At 52.8% G+C, this 20,633-nt stretch overlaps 1 protein-coding gene across 4 annotated transcripts in view; it reads left to right on the top strand.

Annotated features, from left to right (window-relative positions):
- The window catches only part of PRKCE (protein kinase C epsilon), a 510,787-nt gene that overhangs the window by 471,527 nt on the left and 18,627 nt on the right, over nucleotides 1-20,633 (top strand). For 3 of the 4 annotated variants that reach the window (XM_067703065.1, XM_067703064.1, XM_067703063.1), the window contains 3 exons: nucleotides 3,016-3,154; nucleotides 8,635-8,823; nucleotides 12,669-12,815. In XM_067703065.1, the coding sequence (XP_067559166.1) occupies nucleotides 3,016-3,154; nucleotides 8,635-8,823; nucleotides 12,669-12,815 (475 nt within the window). Of the gene's footprint in view, nucleotides 1-3,015; nucleotides 3,155-8,634; nucleotides 8,824-12,668; nucleotides 12,816-18,109; nucleotides 18,140-20,633 lie in introns of those variants that run through there. The other variant, XM_067703066.1, reaches the window with a different exon arrangement.

The following is a 20,633-nucleotide window of genomic DNA, read 5'->3' as shown; positions in this document are numbered from 1 at the left end:
GGGGAGGGAAATCATGAGGGGACCACCGCCCTCAGCCAGCTGTGCCGCTAGCAGAGCTTCGGGGATACCACCTTCTCTCTGCAGGCTCCATCCCCTCTCCCTTGCAGGGAAGGGCATTCTCTCTCCTCTCTCATTCTCCACCTGAGCAAGCATGGCCCTGGGCTTCCCTGAGCACTCCCATCCCCTGAAACCCCACTCAGTAACTCACTTGGAGCCCGGGACAAGACAAATTTGGTCTCTGTGGTATGAGTATTTTTCTTTTTAAAATGAAACTGAAGACGCCCAGAGAAATAAAGTTGCAGTAGCAGCCTTCCTGGCCCCCAGGGGTCTTTCAAGCTGTGCTAATCTTTCCTGTTACAAAAGGAAAGGAACATAAATCACTAACTCTTCCTTGGGACTTGGATTCCCATGGGGAGTTGGAGTTTAGATAAATACAGGCAGTGGAGGGGGACTCCAAGGAAGATGTCAGGCATCATCGACAGGACAGTGGGAAGAAATGCTTTGGCCTGGGGCCTCCCTTCGCCACAGCAGAGGGGCAGCTGCTGCAAAACATGCTCGGCCCTGGTGGCCGCCCTGGGCCTTCAGCAGGAGTGACTTCTCTCTCCAGGGAGCAGAGGGGCAGGGAGCCCAGGGATGGTGTGCACCTGGGCCAGGGCAGGCAGAGAAGAGCAGGAGGTGGGGAGAAACTAGGTGGTCCACCTTCTCTTGCTCTGAGTAGGAGCCCCCCGAGCAGAAGGAAAGGCTGAGCCTGATGGGCCGGAAACGCTGAGTCGCAATTTTCAGCACAAAGGCAAGGTTCGGGTTGGCTCAGAATCTTCTGAAATCTATTCCATTCGTACAAATGAGAACGAGTCCTTCCTATGACATAACAAAGGCTTTAAAAGAGAGTGCTTGAGCGATGGCATGAGGGGTCCTTTATATTTTGGGGGTTGGTGACTGGCACTGAAAGTCATCCACCACTGAGAAGGCAGGAAGGTAGGGGAGTGTAGTACATGGAGGCAGCGATGCCAGCCTTCAGAGCCAGGGACCTGAGCTCAGGTCACAGTCCCACCAGCACCGTGCCACCTTACGGAGGTCACTTGCCCTCTTCCAGTCTCCCTGTGCTTGTTTCTGACGCCGTCGTGCAGAGTGTGCTCTTCCTCGCTCTCAGGGTTGTTCAGAATACGAATGTGGTTTGTAGACTACCAGGTGCTTTCCGCAGGTTGTCGTTACCGTTAGCGTGGGTGTTGCCATGGTGATCATGGTGGGCAAGGGTAGGTCTTGGAAAGGCAACTCTATAGACTGGAGAGCGTGTAAGGGGCCCTAACTCAGCAGGGCCGTGGATCAGCCTCTCAGCCACTCAAACGTTAGCAGGAAACCCGGCTCCCTCTCAGTTTCCTCATGAAGGAGGCGGGTGTTAGGGTATCAAAGACCGGCTCTTTCACACACCTCATCACAGTAACCCTTCACGCCAGCACATGGGGTTACAGGCCAGCAAGGTGACTGCACCAGGACCACACCCCAGTAGTGACTGCAACCCAGGCCGCCTGCACCCGAGTCATGCTCCCCTCACTGCTCCCCTACCCCAGCCAGAGCGGAGCCTTGACCACGCACGGTGGCCAGGGTAGGGACTCGGGGAGCCCTGGTCCCAAGGGCCCGGGCGCGCTCTTCTTTCTGTAGCCCGCAAGCATTTGCTTAGAGCAGCACATTTTACGTGCTTTCTCTTTTCTCAAGAAGTCCCAGCTGTATGAGGAAATGGGGCCACGGGTGCAAGACAGGCTGGCCTTAGAGTGTTTCCTGCCCCACCTTTGCACTCGGGCCTGGATTCCTGACGGTGGCCGGAGTTCAAGTCCAGACGCCAGCAGGCTTGTGAGAAAGGCCCCTCTTGCTCTGTGTGCCGGGCAGTCGGCCTTCTTTGCAAGGCCCCCCCACCCCAGAGTGACTGCTGAGGGAGACCCAGGGTGAGGACCTCCATCTAGGTCTTTATATGGGACAGGTCTGGAATTTGCAGACTTGCTAGGGGAATTCTTATCCAGAACCCTAGATTCTATACGAGATCTTAGGGGAAACCCAAACTGTAAAATAGGCCATATGGAAGCTGTACTGGCTGAGGCCTGAGAACCACCCAGCTCTATGGGGCCTGGTTATTGCAACCAATGGGCCTTCCTTCCTGCACCCAGACCCTTCCCCTGCTTGGCCTTCTTGCCCCTAAGAGACTGATCTTGCAAATGTGTCGTGCGCGCTTGTGCAGGCTGGGGCTTCAGTTACCCTCGGCCCCTCAGCATGAATTTCAGACCCCCCTTCCTGGCGTTCTGGGCTCTTCGGGTTTGGTTTCAACATGTCTGCCTTGCCTCACCATTTACTGGGACTCAGTTCTCTGGTCTCTTCACTGCCTTTTGCATGTACTGTGTTGGCCTTCCCCTCCCTCCCACCTTTTCTCTTCATGCTCTGTCCAAACCTTACCACCTAGCCAAGCTTCTCTTGAGTCAGTTTCCTGGGAGCCCTCCCTGCCTGCGCCAGCCATCAATGGTCTCCCTCCCCCGCTGCCCCCAGAACACAGCAGCTCACATAGTCCGTGTCCTGTAGAGCAGCGCCTGGTTCTTATGTGGTTCAGTGTGCTTCATTGGTGCCAATGGGTGTCAGTCTTGTCCCCCCACCTGATCCCCATGATTAACTGATAAAGGGAGGGGCCTAAGTTCCTTCTTTCTCTCTTATCAAGATCTGAATAATATGAATTTCAGCATGCAGTAAGGCTTCCGTAAGTGGCTGCTGACTTCTTTAAACCAAAGCAGTGTTGAGACATTCCTGAGGTTACAGAAGCTCCTCCCTCAGGCTGCAGTGAGTGGGGGGCACTTTGGGGGGTTGGCCGTTGTGGGCAGGAGCCCTGGACTGGGGTTGGTTGTCGGCAGATCAAGCCTCCTTGAAGACTTTCCTTTCTGTAGCAGAGTTCCCTGAGATGTGCATACCTCTTCACCTCAAAAAGGTCATATTGGGATAAGTGAAGCATTAACCGTGTGGTTCTGGCCCATCTTACAGGGATTTGAAACTGGACAACATCCTTCTGGATGCAGAAGGTCATTGCAAGCTGGCCGACTTCGGAATGTGCAAGGAAGGGATTCTGAACGGCGTGACGACCACCACGTTCTGCGGGACTCCTGACTACATCGCTCCCGAGGTGAGACCACGGACAAAGGGCTGCCTCCACCTGTTGCCAGGGGTGAGGCCTGAGTCCATCCCCATAGGCCAGGGTCATCCAGCGGTGCTGGGGAAGGCTCTGGAAAACCAGAATGGATTCCGGGGAGGAGGGAGAAAAGGCAAGGTAAAAGGCTTGCCGACTTCTGCATAAGGAAGTGGTGGTGATGGGGAGATGACGGTGAACTGAGAGTAGCAGGCCATTCCCCAAAGCTGGCCAGGCCCTCCCTGAGCATCCTCTCACCCCAGTCCAGAACTACCAGCAAAACTAGGACCAAGAGACGTTTGTTGACTTGTATGATTGCTTTCATTTTTTTAATAACCAGAATAAAGGAGAACCATTGATAAAGGCAGTGATTAGCTTTATCAGCTATAATTGGCCTACAGTGAAACCAAGAAGTAGTTGCCATTTCTAGTGCAGCAGTGATTCCTCATGGCAGGCACACAGGATTGAGCCGGAAGACGAGAGCGCCTGGGCCTCATTTTAATAGAGATCGGAGATGTTCGTGGTGAGCCTCGCCAATAGGTTGCCTTTCATGGGAGTTGCTTGGGTGTTTTGTGCATCATAAAGTGTTTGTTTGCCTTCAGTTTCTACAGGTCAGTCTTGCCTAGACTGAGAGATATCTAGTGTGGTATGATTCAGATTTAAGACACAGTCTGTCATAAATACTTAATAAAAACGGTCCTGAGTGTTCTGACACATGTGAGATGAGAAGGAAGTACCAATCCCCTTTAAGCATTGTCCATGGTGGGTAGGGGTTAGCACGGCCAGATTTCATTTCCTTCCAGTGGGCATTGTTTGAGCACCTGCTAGACACAAAGCCATGTGGGGATGAAGAATTGACTAAGACCCTGGTGGCTCTCCTAAAATGACTTTGTGTCTAAAGAGAGTGACAGATAAGTAAACAATGAATTAAGCAGAATGAATAGGTACACAACACAAGACAGTAACCTCAGGGATCGGGGGGGTTTCTTAGAGCACCTGGTGGATGAATTGAGTTGTAGAGAATCAGCAGGATTTCCTTTGGTGGTATGGAGTGGGGAGCATTCCTGAAAACAGCAGGAAGGACTGGAGTGGGCGTGGGGCAGGCAAGGAGGCTCAGTATTCCTGGGCTCTGAATCCTTTAAGGCAGGGCTATGTTTCTAATCTGGGTACTCCCAAGCTCCGGCACACTAGTCAGTCTCTTAGTAATGGTTTGTTGAATGAATAAAGGAATGAGAACTTGTGATGCTCCAACATGAGCAAAGACCAGGGGATGAGAACATTCTTGGCCATTTTTAGAAAGGAAGATAGTGTGGCTAGAAGAGAGGATTTCTTAGTGCTCTTAGTAATGAACAAGGTTACGAAAAAGGACCAAGGAAAGTGGCCTTTATTCTGTAGGATCTGTGGACCCACTTAGGGTTTCCCAGTAGAAGGAGGGTCATCATCAGACCTGTCCCAGAAAGAAGACAGGCAACAGCAGTGTAGATCAGAAGCCAGAGGGTCAGGGAAGGATGGTTGAGAGTCTTTCCACAGCCCAGACAAGACACGGGGAGGCCTGAGGAGGGTCATAGAATAAGGATGGTAATAGGTAAATTCTCACTGGAACCTCCATCTTCTAAAAGATCTGAAGAATAGAGATTTCAGTCTGTCTCTGCTAGTATGTTCTCTTAGCAGGGACACTAGGAATTTAACCTCCAAGGAGAAATCATTGCAAGCAAGAGCTCTCGATTGAGACTTGCTTTTTCTACCACCTTCCTCGTTCACTCTTTATCATCAGAATGCTTGGTCCTAGGCCCTCTGTGAATTGATGCCAGAGTCAAAGGGTTGGCAGCCCAGTGTACTAGTCAAGGACCCGGTCCAAGAGAAACATTCACTTTATGATGAACAAAACACCCACACAGCTTTCACAAAAGGCAATCCATTGGTGAAACTCACAATGAATAACTCCGGTCTCTGTTGAGAGTGGGCCCTAGACACTCTTCCTTCCCATTCTACACTTGTGCCAACTGCAGCATCGCCACTCCACGCGAAGTGAAATCCCTGGTCTTACTGTAGGCAAATTACAGCTGATAAGGGTATCGCTACCTTTATCAAAGGGTCATCGGGAAGATTAAATGAAATTACGCCGCTAAAGCCTTTAGCACGGTGCCTGGCCCACGGTAAGTGCTGGGTCAGTGGTGTCTCCGTCACAGTCATCGTGGTCGTTGGGTTGTGCGGTGGGGTGGGAAAGCACAGTCCTGAGAGTTGAGATTCCAGGCCCGACTTAACCACTAATGCCCCCATGTGATCCTGACCAAGTGGCAAAATGTTTTGGACCCTCAGGTTCCTCATCTTTCAAATGGGAAAATAATTCCTGCCCTACCCACCTCATCAAGCTATTTTGAGAATCTAATGAGATTAGAGCATGGAAATGCTTCAGAAAGCATAAGCCTGTATTCAAATAGGAGGGGTTGTGAGACACCTGGCTAACCCCGGAACCAGAGACGCGTTCTGAGGCATTAGCTCTGCCCTGGGGCTGTTCTTCCCACGGTGTGCCCTTGGCTGACCTCCATGGCAGCCCCTCTCCTTTCTCCATGCCCAGCCCCCGCTCCCCGTCAAATGGCGGCCAGCCCTGGGTAGTGCCTGACGTCATCAGGCCCAGTGCCCGCTCTTCTACCCCAGCTCTGACCCATCAAGGGGTTGGCCGCTGCACCAGGTGCCCCCCCCATGGCATGTGAAGCCTTGCCCTTCTCACCAGCTCCATCCGTGACAAGGCGATTAGGAAACAGATAATTAGGGCCAAGCCTAAGGGGAATTTTAGAAAAGATGCCACCCAAAATAGGAAGACTCTGGAGGGGCCTGAGGAAGGGTGGGCAGGGCTGCTCTGTGGTTTCCCCAGCGCCATCCTGTCTGAGCACACGCAGGGCCACCTGGAGGCCACCTCCCCACCACACCGAGGAGGCATAGAACCCAGCTACCTTAGCACCAAGGCCCTCAGAGCCCAGGAGAGAAGGGAGCATGCCCAGGAAGATACACACGGTGGGCACACCTGCCAGCCAGTCTCCCTGAGTGTTGGAACTGGGCTGGTCACAGGGGTAGATTCAGAAAAATATAGAGCCCCCACCCTCTGGTGGCTTATGGATGCCCTGGGGAGACAGCTGACCATGAAACAAGTAGCTCAACTGCTGGTAGTATGTGGAAAGTGCCTGGCAGATCTTAGGGCAAGGGTCTTGGGGTGTCAGAGGAGAGGAGAAAAGCTGGAGAAATCCGGGAAAGCCTTCTGGAGGAGATGGGTGATGACCATGACCTTGAAGGTGGTACCACGGTGAGCCAGGCTGGGCCGCTGGGTCTTTCAGGGTTGAGGGAGTCTTGGGCTTTGGCTTTCCCTTTGCCTTTGGAACAGAGCAGAGTTACTGGCTCCTCAGTGGAGCCTGTAGCTCTGACCTTACAGATACCCTGTGCTGAGCACTGGGCTGAGACCAAAGGTCCTAACCAAGCGGCTTTACCAGCCCCAAATAATTTAAAGCTGGCTGCATTTGCTCACATTCCTTTTCATTCTAAATTCTGAGGAGTCCTAAAATGTGCATGTTTTTACTGTTTTCAGAATGCTTCTGCCCATCTTTTGATTTACTCCCAAGCAATCTACAACCTCTAGAAGGGCATTTTGAGTAGACCCCAGTCAGTCTAGATACTTGGGTTCAGCCTCCTCTTCCATCTTGGAATCTGAGCTGGAGCCTTGTTCTGTAACGAGTTACCTGAGAAGTTACCTGCAAGCTGGAATGGCGTTTGCCTACTTGGGGGGGAGTCCTCAAAATACACCCCCCTTGGGTACCTGCACTCCAGCCGTGCTTCCCCACAGCCTTCACCTTTTGGAGTTCTTTATAGAATGACAGCGCTGAGAGCGGCCAGAGATGTCCTCCCGCCCACCCGCCTGTCTCTGGGCAGTACCACGCCTGGTCTTGCTCTGACTGAGCATTATTTCTGCTCTGAGCCAAACACACATCAGTGACCTGCTACATTCTATGTAAACGTGGAGACCAAACCTTATAGAAGAAAAACTGGATTTAGTACCACCTTGTAATTATATAGAGCTTTGTAGTTTGCAGTCGGTTTTCAAAATCTTCCACCTTAATTAATCTTGTGAGGTTAAGCTGAGAATCTGAGCCTCATCTGATACATGAGGAAGTCAAGTGACTGGCTTGAGATCACCCAGAAATCTAATGCCAGACTTGGAGTGAAACTGGATGCAACCTGGTTGATCTTCCATCTCCTTCCGGCACATGGCCAGTGCTGAAGAAAAATTGGGATGGGGCAGTTACTTGCTTTTCCAAAAGTTCTGCGGCTTCTTGACTCAGAGTAGAATTCCTCTTGTGCACTGACATTCTGATTCTGTTTGTAAAACTGCAGTTCTTACACACCGTTCTGCAGGAAGCCCATGGTGTTGAGTATTCAGCATCCTGTCATACGTGCATGTAACCTAAGTGACTTTGACTCCACACACTTGGTCAGAGAGAGAAAAGAGAGGCAGAGAACGTAGATAAGAAAAATGGCCACCGTCAAAGATAAAATGCACCAGACAACCAAGGAGAGGATTTGATTTGAGATCTTGGAATAGGGAGAATGTTTATGGAACACCTCAAATAAAAAGAAGCGGGTCTGGGGCTTCCCTGGTGGCGCAGTGGTCGAGAGTCCGCCTGCCGATGCAGGGGACACGGGTTCGTGCCCCGGTCCGGGAAGATCCCACATGCCGCGGAGTGGCTGGGCCCGTGAGCCATGGCCGCTGAGCCTGCGCGTCCGGAGCCTGTGCTCCGCAACGGGAGAGGCCACAGCAGTGAGAGGCCCGCGTACTGCAAAAAAAAAAAAAAAAAAAGACGGGGGTCTGGGGCGTTATAGAGGCAAGAAAACAAGGATTCATCATCGAGCTGTAGGAAAGTCATGGGTCTTTTCTCAGAATATGCAAGAGCATAGTGGTCCTGTATGATTAGAACACATGTGGGTGGGGAAATTTATTAACTCTAGTTTCTTTTCCGAGAGCACAGGCCTCCTTAAATTCAGCATTGTCACCATTTAAAGAGGACTAAGATTCCGCTCACCGTTCCACTCAGTGAGCCATGCCCTGGGCTGAGCATGCAATGGGAGCCCCAAATTTGCTGCACGCACTCACCCCAATTTTAGTGTCAAAAATGTGCACAGCTTTTTACGTGGCCCTCAGTTCAAGTCAGGAACTTCATCTGGTGCTCAGGCAAAGAAGCAGTCTGCTCCCCCTGGAAGACAGACTGTGGGTATTGGTTTTTGAAAGCTGGCCCCCAACATGGTGCCTCCCAAACTCAATTTTCACTCAACTTGCTGATTTAGAACCTAATTTTATGTAAGGCAGCTCCGCCCTACAAAGGAGCAAGCTGGAAATAGAGACGCGCGTCTTCCCACGGGCGCTGGTGGCGCAGGTGTAGCCACGGAGGGCAGCTTTCGGTGGACCCTGACGTTGCCCGTCTCCCAAACAGATCCTGCAGGAGTTGGAGTATGGCCCCTCGGTGGACTGGTGGGCCCTGGGGGTGCTGATGTACGAGATGATGGCTGGTCAGCCCCCCTTCGAGGCCGACAACGAGGATGATCTGTTTGAGTCCATCCTCCATGACGACGTGCTCTACCCGGTCTGGCTCAGCAAGGAGGCCGTCAGCATCCTGAAAGCTGTGAGTCACTGGCCCTCACCCACCTTCTGTTCCCCTGGCTTTCCCACCTCTCTCTCTCCCCGCCCACTCCTCCTTTCTCTCTCTCTCTCCCCGCCCCCTCCTCCTTTCTCTCTCTCTCTCTCTCTCTCTCTCTCTCTCTCTGTCTCTGTCCCACCTCTGCTCACTGCTGAACAGAAGGGGCGGAGAGCAGTCACTGCTGGGAGCTCAGGCCCACTGCACCCGCTCCTGCCAGAAATGGGGTCTGGGACAAATTACTGTTGTTGTGGGAAAGGGACACCATGTCTGTGTTTCCCGAGGAAGGCTCCATGCACCTGGGTCCTCCAGTGCTGTAGAGGGGTCAGAGCCAACCCCTGCTCCACTGGGGTCACCCCTGCTGCTTGCACTCTGGGGGCTGGACCCTCCTTCCTTACCTGCACCCATGGCCTGTCTTCCTCCGGGGCCTGCAGTGGGGGAGGGAAGGGAGGCATTGCGCACCTGTGTCCGCGACAGCATCGCTGATCAAAAACGATGCGTCCACTCAAGATCCCTGTGGCCACGCTGGATCCAGATGTAATAGAGAGACTGCCCCCCCACCCCCCGCCAGCAAATAGTCCCTCCCAGGTGACAGTGCTTAGTACGTGCTCAGCATACCCGTTGCTGCATTGTAAGACACTTGTACTGTGGCAAGTAAGTGAAGTTACCTGTCCCCCTTGGAATGCTGGGGGAGCTGAGGTGCACGGAAGGTAAGCAGACCAGCTTACCTGGGAACGGTCACCCCGCTGGACTGAGGCCATGACAGCCCAGGAATCTTGACTTCCGGTCCTGGCTCCTTTCGCCCATCAGAATGCCCCACAGTTCAGAGCTGGCGTGCCTCAGTCACGGAATTTGCCACATCCAGATACCCGCTCTACCGTGATTTAGTTTTGTTTTTTCAATCGAGTCCCCAAATCTACCTAATTATATGTATTTTATAAAGAAATGTTATATAGCTATCATAAATGGAAAGAGTATCACTTGTCATAATTAATTAACATAGATTATCCCATGAAAATGGTAAAAATGACCTAAAATCATTTCGCAGGCATCTGGCAGGGGACATGTATCAATCATGTTTTGGAAAATGCCACAGCGGAACATGTTGCTTCTTTCTGCAGTTCATTTTTGCCTTCCTCTTCCCTTCTTTCCCTCACCTCATTTCTTTCCTCCCTTCTGCATCTCTTTCTCTTTCCCTCCCTCCCTCCCTCCCATTCACTGATTCAACGAACGACCGTTTGTTGAGTGTTTCCGGCGTGCGGGGCATTGTGCTAGATGTGAGTAAGCACTGGTGAGTGTAACAGCCGTCATCCCTGCCTTGTGGAGATTGTGGTCCAGCAGGAGAAGGTGGGCAATAAATAAAAAACACATCCACGTGTGGTCACAATTGGGATAAGAGCAGTGAAGGAAGCAAACGGAGTCTGCTCATTCACTCAGTCGTTTATTCAACACGTATTTATCGGGCCTCTAGGATGTGCCAGACGCTATACCAGGTGCTGGCTAAGGAAAAACCTGCAGCAACTGAGGCGGCCAGAACACCCCCAGCAGAGCTGGTCACTCACCCTGGGCCCTGAACACCAGCCTGACGCATTTCCCTGTGAGCCCCCTGCTGGCACCCGAGGTGGGCCTTTTCATTATGGATGACCTAGAGCAGTGGTCTTCAGCTAGGGGTGATTGTGTCCCCCATCATCCCCCAGAGACATCTGGCAACGTCTGGAGATGGTTTTAGTTGTTACAACGTGGAGGGGAGGGGTGCTATTGGCATCTAGGAGGTAAAGCCCAGGGGTGCTGCTAAACTTCCTGTACTGCACAGGACAGCCCCCAAACAGAGAAGTGTCCAGTCCAAAATGTCATTAGCACAGAGATTCAGAAGAGGTCACGCCTGTGTCAGCTGGTTGGTGAGGGTGAAGTCTCTGGGAAAAGAGAAGAGCCTGTGGCTCGGGGTCAGCTTCCCGAGACGCTAAAACCTGTATGTTTATCCGTAGCCCTGATACTTCCCCTCCCAGAAGTGGGAGGACAGGAAGAGCTGAGGGAGCAAAGAGAAGTCTTCTACTCCCTTGGCCTTGGAACACTTCACTTCCTCACATTGTCACCTGATTCTAGGGCCAGGCCAGGTTTTCCATGACTCTGGCCACTGATCTGTGTCTCTGAGGGCTGCTGCCTACACACAGAACTCTCCAGAAGGCCATTTGCACCAGAGAGTTATGCAGTGCACAACCTGTGCAACAGTAATGGCATTCCTGCTGCCTCCCTTCCTCAGCACTGTGCCCTGAGGCCCAGGCTTCAACCCGCTGTTCACTCATCTCAGAGTACTGAGTGCACAGTGGGAGCCAGGCACTGAGCCAGATGCTGGGAAGATAGAACTGATTCCTATATCATAGAGCTCACCAAGGAGAAGAGATGTTTAGACAAATTATAATTTAAATAAACGAGAAGCATGGTGTCTTAGATGTCCACAGAGTGAATCTGGGGAGGCTTCACAGAGGAGGCAGCATTTTGACTATTTCTTAGAGGATAGTTAGAGGCTAGAGAGGGGCCTTGGACCAGGCAAGTAAAGGATGCAGTAGGCGAGCAAGAGAGACTGGCTACAGACTGAGTAGTTTGTGTGTGCCAAACTAAGGGGTATGGACTTTATCCTGTGGGCGATAGGAATCAGGGGTGGGTAAGCAGGGGTGACCTCTGCCAGCTGTTCGATTAGAAGGATGAAGTGTGTTGGCACCATTCCTAACTCCTCACTCTCTCGTCCGTGGCTCCCCTGCCTTTCAGGGGTGCCAGGCAGGAGGCAGGAGGAGGCTCCTACTGCCCAGGAGAACCTCCCTTGCTGATGAAGCCTAAAATGCTATCATTATAGATTTATCCCTTTGGATTATAATTTGTCCTCTTAGGTTCCTTTGTTTAAATCTAAACTTTCAGCCTTCACCCCATGAAATATAATACTCAGTCTCTGACACACATGCACACACACACCCCTACCTTTATTCTGGGTGGCTATCAGAAATATTTCCACCTACCAGCACTGATTTGTTTCAAGGTTATGTTACTATACGTCTGCTCAGTGAAATTAACATTTGCCATCAGGACTGACTCATTTAACAGGAATAATCATTTCACCTGAGTGTGTGAGGTCACAAGACACCAGCCAAAAAGTACAAAACACATCAATGTGTTTTTTACAGACAGGCATTGAGAAGAAGTAAGCCTTTCTTTTTCTTGTTTTTTATCTGTTAATCTATGTGGGGGTTTGTGCTAGAGATTACAAAGTCAAATTTTTTTAAAAAGTAGGAGGGCCTGGGTCCAGGAAAAGGAAAGAGGAGGAGGTGCCTTTGATAATTGACCTTTACATGAATATCTGATCTTCTTTCCTTCCCTCAAAAAGGACTGCTGACCTCTCAGTGTGAGTTTATCAGACCTCAGTCTCCCTGATGAGAAGACTTGAGAATCTGAGGGGGAATCAGAGGGTCAGAGAGTCTGAGCTCCTAATCCTGACTTGATACCTTGCTGGCTGTTTGACCTTGGCCAAGTTAATTAACTTCTCTGTGCCCCAGCTACCTCACTTATAAAGTAGGGATCATGATAGTACCTCAGAGGGTCACGCTGGATGAAATGAATCAATGCGTGTATATGTAATACTACGTGTAGCACGGTGGCTGGCGCACAGTAAGTTCTGTGTAAGAATGAAAGAGCACCCTGAGGGGCAGAGCCCCCGAAAATGTAGAAAGTGGGCTTGGGAGGTGACGCTAAAGATGCTGCCTTGGCTGAGTTCCGTCTTCCCCTCACAGCCTGTGCCTGCCGGGCCTTTGTCACTGATTCCATCTCTCTCCTCATGCCCGCAGTTCATGACCAAGAACCCTCACAAGCGCCTGGGCTGTGTGGCGGCGCAGAACGGCGAGGATGCCATCAAGCAGCACCCGTTCTTCAAGGAGATCGACTGGCTGCTCCTGGAGCAGAAGAAGATCAAGCCACCCTTCAAACCTCGAATTGTAAGTAGGCCGTGAGCTCGTTCCGCGGCGCGGGCGGGCCTGGCTCCCATGCGCAGAGGCGGGGGTCCGGGCACATTTTAGAGCCAAGATGACAAGGGCAGGAGGTCGCCAAGAGGCCCGCTAAAAGAGAGTCTCCTCGGGCCTGGCAGTTTACTGTCGAAAACACATAACCGGTAGCGGTAACCAAGGTGATGATTTATATGGGACACAGAAGAACCTTTTGTAGCTTAATCAAATTTTATTTATCTTGATCAAAAATTATAGATGATACTGGTTTTCCATGTGTGGTAGCAATATAAGGTTTCCTTATAGATAAGGTTTTTTTTAAATGAGTCAATTTAAAGAAAAATGTTAAGTAACTAATGGTTGCAGTCATTCTGTGGAGCGAGCACAAAGCGTGAAGCTGAGGCTCAGAGATGGCCGTTTGCAGAAGACTGTCCCCCGGGCTGCCCATGGGTGCTGGCTCTATAAGACGCTGTTTCTTTAGGCCACATCTCTGCCCTCTCTGATCCACTCTCCCTTCTGCCTTCACTCCAGCCTCAGCACACACTCCTTCCAGGTTCTTGGGCCTGTTGTGCTCATGCCAGTCGGAGGAGGGTGCAATAAAAGGTGTTTGAAGCTCAGAGGTTGGAAAAAGGAATAGGCCTGTCGATTCCGGGCTTAACTCAGAGACCGTGTTGTGGCAGTGACCTTCTGCTGGAAGGGGAGAGGGCCGGCGGTGCTCTCCTTAAACTTAGAGAGAGAGTGTGGGTGTGGGTGTGCATGCGTGTGCATGTGTGTGTTTGTGTGTGTGTGGGGGGAAATTCTTATCTCTGTTGGATCCTAGCCCAAGGAGGCAGTCATTTAGACTGAAACTTTGGGTAGCCAGCTGGGTAGCGTCCTGGGGGCAAGGGAGGGTATGTAACATAGCAAGTTATAGGGCAGAGCCCCAGAGTCGTGGGGCTGGGGTCTCGGGCAGGGAAGACCTGAGATGATCCATTCGGCCCTCAGTCACCCCACATTCTGTCAGAGGACCCCTTCTTCCTCACTTGCAAGTACAGAAAAGACCCTCCTGTGCTTAGGGAATCATCAGAGAGGAAATCTGTATTCCAAGACATTTTCTGGGGGGCAGGGGTTGAGAGTGCGGTGCTTCTCAGAAATGTTTCACGTCGGGGGTAGCTCGCAGCTGAAGGGTGTGGTCCAGGCCTCAGCCAGATGCGGGCATGGCAGGTGAACGGGCCCTGGACACTCAGTCCTGTCTCCATTCCTCGTCGGCTTCCTTCTTGGGTGCTCATGATCTTCACTGGCTGGCACACAGCCTGGAGCAGGCTAAGTTCAGCTTTACCTTCTTTCTTTGCTAGCATCACCCACAGTTCTGGGGCCTGTCACGCCAAAAGCCCATGCTGTGGGCTCAGGACAGGGCTCACCGCGTGTACCAGCCTGCCTGAAGGCCGCCCCACCCCATCCCGAGGGTCTCTGAAGGTGGCCTTTAAGGACAAGATGAGCTGACAAGGTTCCCCAGACAAAGTGAGGGGAAGCAGGAAACCAGAGGCCAGGCAGAGGAGGAGAAACCAAAGACTCATATCTGAGGGTGAGATGTTATTTTAGGTTCAATCTAACTTAATCAACCCAAAGAAAATTGAGACGTAGAACTGAGTAAGGAATCCAGGCCCAACAAGCAGGAACCTGGGACGAGAGCAGGGACCAATCGGCCAGGGCAGGTCTGCAAGATGACCTGGACTCCAGTCTAGACACCAGCTCAACAAAAGGACTGGACACTAGCCTTGTGGGGGGGGAGGGGGAGGACTTGAGGAGCAGCTTTCTCCCAGGGATGCAGCCTGGAGGGGACAAGCGCCAGGGGACCATCAGCAAAGCGTGTGAAGGGAAGAGGGGCCCTGGGTGGGGCAGAGGCAGACTTTGCCGAGAGGCCACAGGGAAGCAAGGAATTCGGGAAGCTCTTTGTGATAAAAGGCGCAAGGAAGCTCTAAAGGATGGATTCGCAGAGGAGGGTCTCTCACTGGAGTAGAATAGTGGCAGATCATCACTCAGATCCAGTGCAGGTGATTCCTCTGAGATGGCCAAAGACCCGAGTGGCTCTGGTCTCCAGGAGCTCTTCCCAAAGCCCTAGCAATGCCAGGGGCTCCTCAGTGGGGCTTCCAGCCTCCAGTCTGAACTCTGAGCCCAGTGAAAATGCAGACCTGAGCGGAGTGACACTTTGAGCAGTCGCTGGCTTCCCTGGAGTACGGGGAGGGCAGGAAGGACAAGTGCGAGATGTCTGTGGACCTGCAGGATGGGCAAGGAACCAGACAGAGGAAGGGGGAGGAATGAAGCGTGAACCAGGAGGCCGAGCAGGTGACCCAGTCCGCTATCCTAGAGCTGCCCCTGGCCAGAGGTGCAGGTGCTCCTGCAGTCAGGGGGTGACGGCCCCCCAGGAACCAGCAGTAGAAGCCCATCCTGTGGGTCAGGTGGGACTACCTCTCTACCTAGAGCACAAGGGCCCTGCACTTCCCTTCCCAGGGCCTCCCACCGGGTCCCCAGCCTGGGACCAGAGGGCAGGACTCTGCTGGCTTCCTTCGCTGAGGGGCTCAAGTAGGCTTCGAGGGGCCGTCCAGGAGCTCCCACTGAGTTCAGAGCTGTCTTAGCGTTCCTAAAGACTGAGTCCATCATTGCCTTGGAAGTCATCCTCTGTGCGTGTTCCTCCTCGCCCCCCACAGACCTCCAGAGTCATCCTCAGCACTGTTGGGGGTCAGGGCGTTTATTTGGTTGGTGTGAATTCAGTTTGGAGGAGAGAATTAGAACATCCAAAGGAAGGGTAAGAAGGGAAACTTTGTGTTATGTGTGTGTACAAGAGGTGTTTCTGGTCGCATTTGGAGCTGAGTAATGTTGATCCATGCTGAGTTCTCGGCTGTAGGTCATTCAAGAAGTATTCAGGTTATTTAGATCTCTGATCACAGCTATATCCTTGGGACTAGAGATTTCTCTCCAGAGAAATACTAAAATCGGAAAAGAAAAGAACAGTCTTCATCTAGTCAGCAGGTTGGAAAGGTGTCCCAAATCTGACCCTTAAATGGAAACGCGTTTCTGAAACATGTTCGTGACACCACCCTGAGCCATCTGTGGGCTTGTGTACCACAGAAACAGATTTTAAGTTGAATTAAAGCCCACTGCAGTGGCGGACATACTGTGTTTCTCATCCCTAAAAGCCCCGTAAGGCCCATGTGAAAACTCACACAGGTGTTTATGAGCCATCACCCCCTCTAACCATCTCAGGACTCACCACAGGGGTGTGGGACTGCCTGGCTCAGATGCCAGGGGTGAACATGGCTCTGTGCTCCAAAAGCAGGGTCAGCCTCACCCCCAGACAGAATAGATGGCCACACACAAGAGGTCATTGGAGAGACACTGGGAAGCTGAGGTATGTCTCCACAGAAGTCATCTTCTGTTCACGGGGCAGGGAGTTCCAACACAGGACAGGCTTCCCGTGGGCTTCGGGTATCACATAACTTGAGGACACATCAGATGCCTTCCAAGGAGAGCAACAGAAGAAAGGTTTTGTCGGAGGGAGGAGAGAAAACTGGTCTGGAGCCTGACATTGGGAACAAGTGGCCAAGATGGTGGGTCGCAAGCAGCCAGGGATGGTGTGAGTTTCTTAGATCTTAGGGACAGACTCCGAGTTAAAGGAAAGCCACTGTGAGAAGGAAGGGGACAAGTCTATGAGCAGGCATCTCCAGCCATGCACCTTGGTGGTGGCCTGGAGAAGACACTGGGCATGAGTTTTAGCAGCAAGGAAAGCGATGCACAGACTCCCCTGTCTCATGGGGCTGAAGAGCCCCAGGGCGCTCGGTCGAGGTCCTGCGGCTCGTGAGGGAACTCCAGGGCTTGTCTTGCTTCCTACCCATGCCCCGCTGACGTCACACCAGGATACCACTAGTGCCCAGGATCCTTCGGAGTAGCTGCTCTCCACTCCTCAGCTGGCCCTACTGGATCTGGGCACCCTGGGGGGCCTCCTGCCTGTCTGATTCAGGAAGGAGTTGGTTTTGTCTGGCTGGGGGGAGACTGGGTGAGGTCATGTCATCCAGTCTAGGAGTTACGAAGAGACAAGACGTAGTGGCCTATTTTCCACAGCTCCTGACCGTCCCCACTCCCCCGCACAGACGGAGCCCCTCCACAGCTGGTGGGCACAGCAGGCCTGCACTCTGCCCAGGTTGGCTCAGCTGGAGGCGGGGGTCCCTGGATCACCCCCACAGGGGCTGAGGATATGGCGGGAGAACAGCTCCCAGGCCTGGTTTCCATCCCCTCTGCAGGAAGCCTCGCCCCTCTGAAGATATCACCCAGGACACTGTCCAGATCCGTAGCTGGAATTTGGCCTCTGGGCAGGTTCCATCCCGTACTTCAGTTGGCTGCTGTCCCCTCCAGGCCTTTGCCTTCTTGAGATGTTTGCTGAGCTGAGACTTCTGCTCCCTGGCGCCTGAGCCTCCGTATCTAACCACTGCCCTGACTCGCCAGCTGTCAGTATTCCACTGGGTTTCCCGCCTACAGCTTCTCATCCCTTTGCACTAACCCCACCCCAGGACATTTTTCAGTGGCTTTTGCTTCTGCGTGAAGATTTCCTTCTCATCTTTCCTCCCAGCTGTCTTATCTTGTATATTCTCCCCCCTCCACTTTCCTTTTTATGCTCCTCCCGTCCACCCTTGATCCACCCACATACTCGACTGACGTTGCACAAGCAGTGTGCTCTCAACACCAAACCAGAGACCTGGTGCCGTCATGCGCTCAAATCCATTTTCTGGGGGTGGCTGGCTTCAGAGCAGGGCATACAGCAGTGGACAGGTGGGGGAATAGAAAAGCCAGCGAGGCTGGCTCCACGGCCTTTGATGCTGGAAAAAGTCGCCAGGCGTAGAATTCACTGGTCCATCACACTGGGGATTTGCTTCCAAAATGGCGGCACCATTTGCTGCCATTAAAAGGAGCCCACTTAGCTTTCGTGTTGCCATGGGGCTTGCCTTCCTTGGGGCCTGTAGGGGAGAGAAGTGATGTGTTTGGTGTGGTTGAAGGGCATCATCCAACCTTGTAGATCTTGGAGGTATTTTGCTCCCTCCTGGCTTCTCTCCTGCACACACCTCCCCCGCCCCAAACGCATTAGGCTCTGAGATTATGGCTCCTGGGGCTTCGGCGCTGGAATGGGGGGGAAGCCGGCAGAGGAGGGAGAGGTCTGCCTCCCCAGCAGCCTAGCTGTCCTCAGTGAAAGCCAAAGCCAATGAGGGAAATGCCAGCCAAGTAAACTTCTCTTTGTGTACGTGTTCTCTCTTTTCAAGTTTGCTTCAGTGTGAAAGTCCCTCTTTAAGGTAAGGCCTCCAGAGTGGGGAGTCTTTCCAGGTAGGTGAGCCCTCAGGCCGGGTGACACGGAGGCCCCTTTCAACCTCATGATCTGTTCCATCCAGCCATCCACACTGCATGGCGGGACCCCCAAGGGAGGCCTTTCCTGCATGCTCCTGCATGACTGGGCTGTGCTGAGAGAAAACTGGGAAGTGGGCCTGAGACCCTCACACCCTCACCAACTCAGCGGCCGGAGGAGGAGCCCTGCTGAACAGGCAGCCCCTTCCCCTAAAGCCAGCCCACTGGCCAAGGGACCTCCTGAAAGCGTGAACCATGAAGACAGAGCCCCGGGGACCATGAGAGGCTGTCCTCACCTTCCACCTGGCAGAGCAGGAATGGGGCCCAGTCGGTCCCTGCAGACATGTAAGGACATCCCGCTGGCCTGTGTCCGTGCCAGAGTGAGAGCCCTTAGCCTCCGAGAGGCTGCAGGGTCCCTCCGAGAGCCAGGATGCTGGCCCGGGGCTGGAGGGCATGGGAGAAGTCCAGGAACCTGTTTTTAGTAGTTGGCCCAGGTGATGGCATGGAAAAGTGGACAGGGCACTCGCTTTCACCCCAGAGAGGCCTGGGTAGGAATAAAATTGCTGTCCCAGGATAGTCGTGTGAACCTGGGAATTCACTTCCAGCCTCCTGGAGCCGCGACCTCCTTATGTGTAAAATGGGGTTGAGGATACCCGCTCACAGAATTACCCCAGGGTTAGTTTACAAACCTCAGATGTTCTGCATACTACAGATTCTCAATGAATTTTAGTTCCTGTCTCTCCATTCATCACCCCCAACCCAGCCTGTTAAAGCCCCTCTCCTTCTTATCCCAAGACTCCAAGAATCAAGAGTTAAGGATTGCAGGAGGTGGTGTGGTATTTGGAGGCTGGGGTGTGGCATCAGATGCAGCCAGGTTCTGACTGTGGCTGTAGGATCTTGGGAAAGTCACCTCCTCTCTCTGAGCCTCAGTCTGCTGATCCATAGAATGGGGATGATAAAATCTACCACACTGGATTGCTGTGAGGAGAGGAAAAGCTAACGATGTGAGATGATGAGGAGAGCCCTTCATACACAGTGAGTGCTGGGGATGGCGCTGATGCTGTCAGTGACGGAGACAGTGGGGGCCTAAGCTGAGGGAGGCCGGTCTGGACAGTATTTCTGTCCCAAAGGGGTGGAGGGGCCAGGAGTTCAGATGAGGGATGACACCCTGTGCTCAGGGCAACAGCCGTCCATTACGGGGCAGAAAGGCAGAGACGGGCAGAGAACACAGTTCAGACGCTGCCCGAGAGCCTCCTGGGCTTAACTGCGGCACAGCCACTGGTCTGAGCTGGGAGGGTACTAGAAAGGAGGCGCTGCAGGACAGGTACTCACCCCAGATGCCAATATTCCCAGTCCTTTGCCCCTTGGAAGACCCCCGAGGTTCCCCAACTTTTATTCTGTGAACGTGCTCGCCAACTTTACTCTCCCTGCCTTTGGTCTCGGCAGTGTTTTTGCTGAGCAGGGCTGTGTGGCTCTCAGTGCCCCAGCCCTGAAATGGTAGCAGTCACAGCTTCCCAGGTATTTCTAAGCCAAGCAGCCTCAGTGGGGCGTCCTTGACTCTACACAGGAGATTACTCCATCGGGGAATTCTGACTGCAGGAGCGTCTCTGTGGCCGAGGGCTGGAGGGCCCACCTGTGCTTTGCTTTGGTCCTCCCAGCACCCACCCCAGGGGAGGGATCTGAGCCCTAGGCTGGGCATTTCCATAAGCTCCAAAGTTTTTATTTACGACTTAATAGCTGTGAGGTTGGGATTCGCCTTCATGGATTCACCAAACTAGTGTAGATGGAACTTAATCTCCTCCCTGCCCCATGGACACTTAAGGTAACACACACATCCTACCTGGGAGCATGGGACCCACTAGGCTGTGCCTGATGGAAAGTGGGGAGAGCAGGGGCCATCGGAGAAGGTTCTCGAGAGTTGCTGGATCTTGGCAGAGAAAGCCAGGAAGGGTTAGGAAGAGAGAACTACACGGGACAAGGCATGAAAGGGAAAAGGGAAAAGCAGGATTCAGATCAGCTCTTCTTAATGGGTATTTAGTGAGCATGTGCTCCGTGCCTTCTGGGAAGGCCTGGAGGGGGAGGTAAACATAGAAGAAAAGAATCCCCTACGAACACAAACACGTTCAAGTCACCGCGTGACGTGAGGAGCTTAGATGGCAGGAGGAGATACTGAACACGAAGTACTTGAAGAATACCAGGCAATGGGATGAAATTCAGGATTTGTCTTTGGGAGGGGAATCTTGAGGCTTGCCTGTCGAGGTTAGAGGACGGAACGAAGAAGATGGCCTCCCCAGTCAGGCCTCTGTGGGTCACAGGACCCACTTCCCACCCGAGGTCTCATAGAAGATCTTGTCCAGAAGGGCCACGTAGCTGGATGAGCAGTGCCCTCCTGCCTGTCTCTGCAGAGAAGGCTACAGGGTGGTCCTGCAGCCGGGGGTCGGGGGG

The sequence above is a fragment of the Pseudorca crassidens genome, chromosome 14 (genome assembly GCF_039906515.1).
Source record: "Pseudorca crassidens isolate mPseCra1 chromosome 14, mPseCra1.hap1, whole genome shotgun sequence".
NCBI classification, from domain to species: Eukaryota; Metazoa; Chordata; class Mammalia; order Artiodactyla; family Delphinidae; genus Pseudorca; species Pseudorca crassidens.
This window is presented reverse-complemented; position numbering and strand designations above follow the sequence as displayed.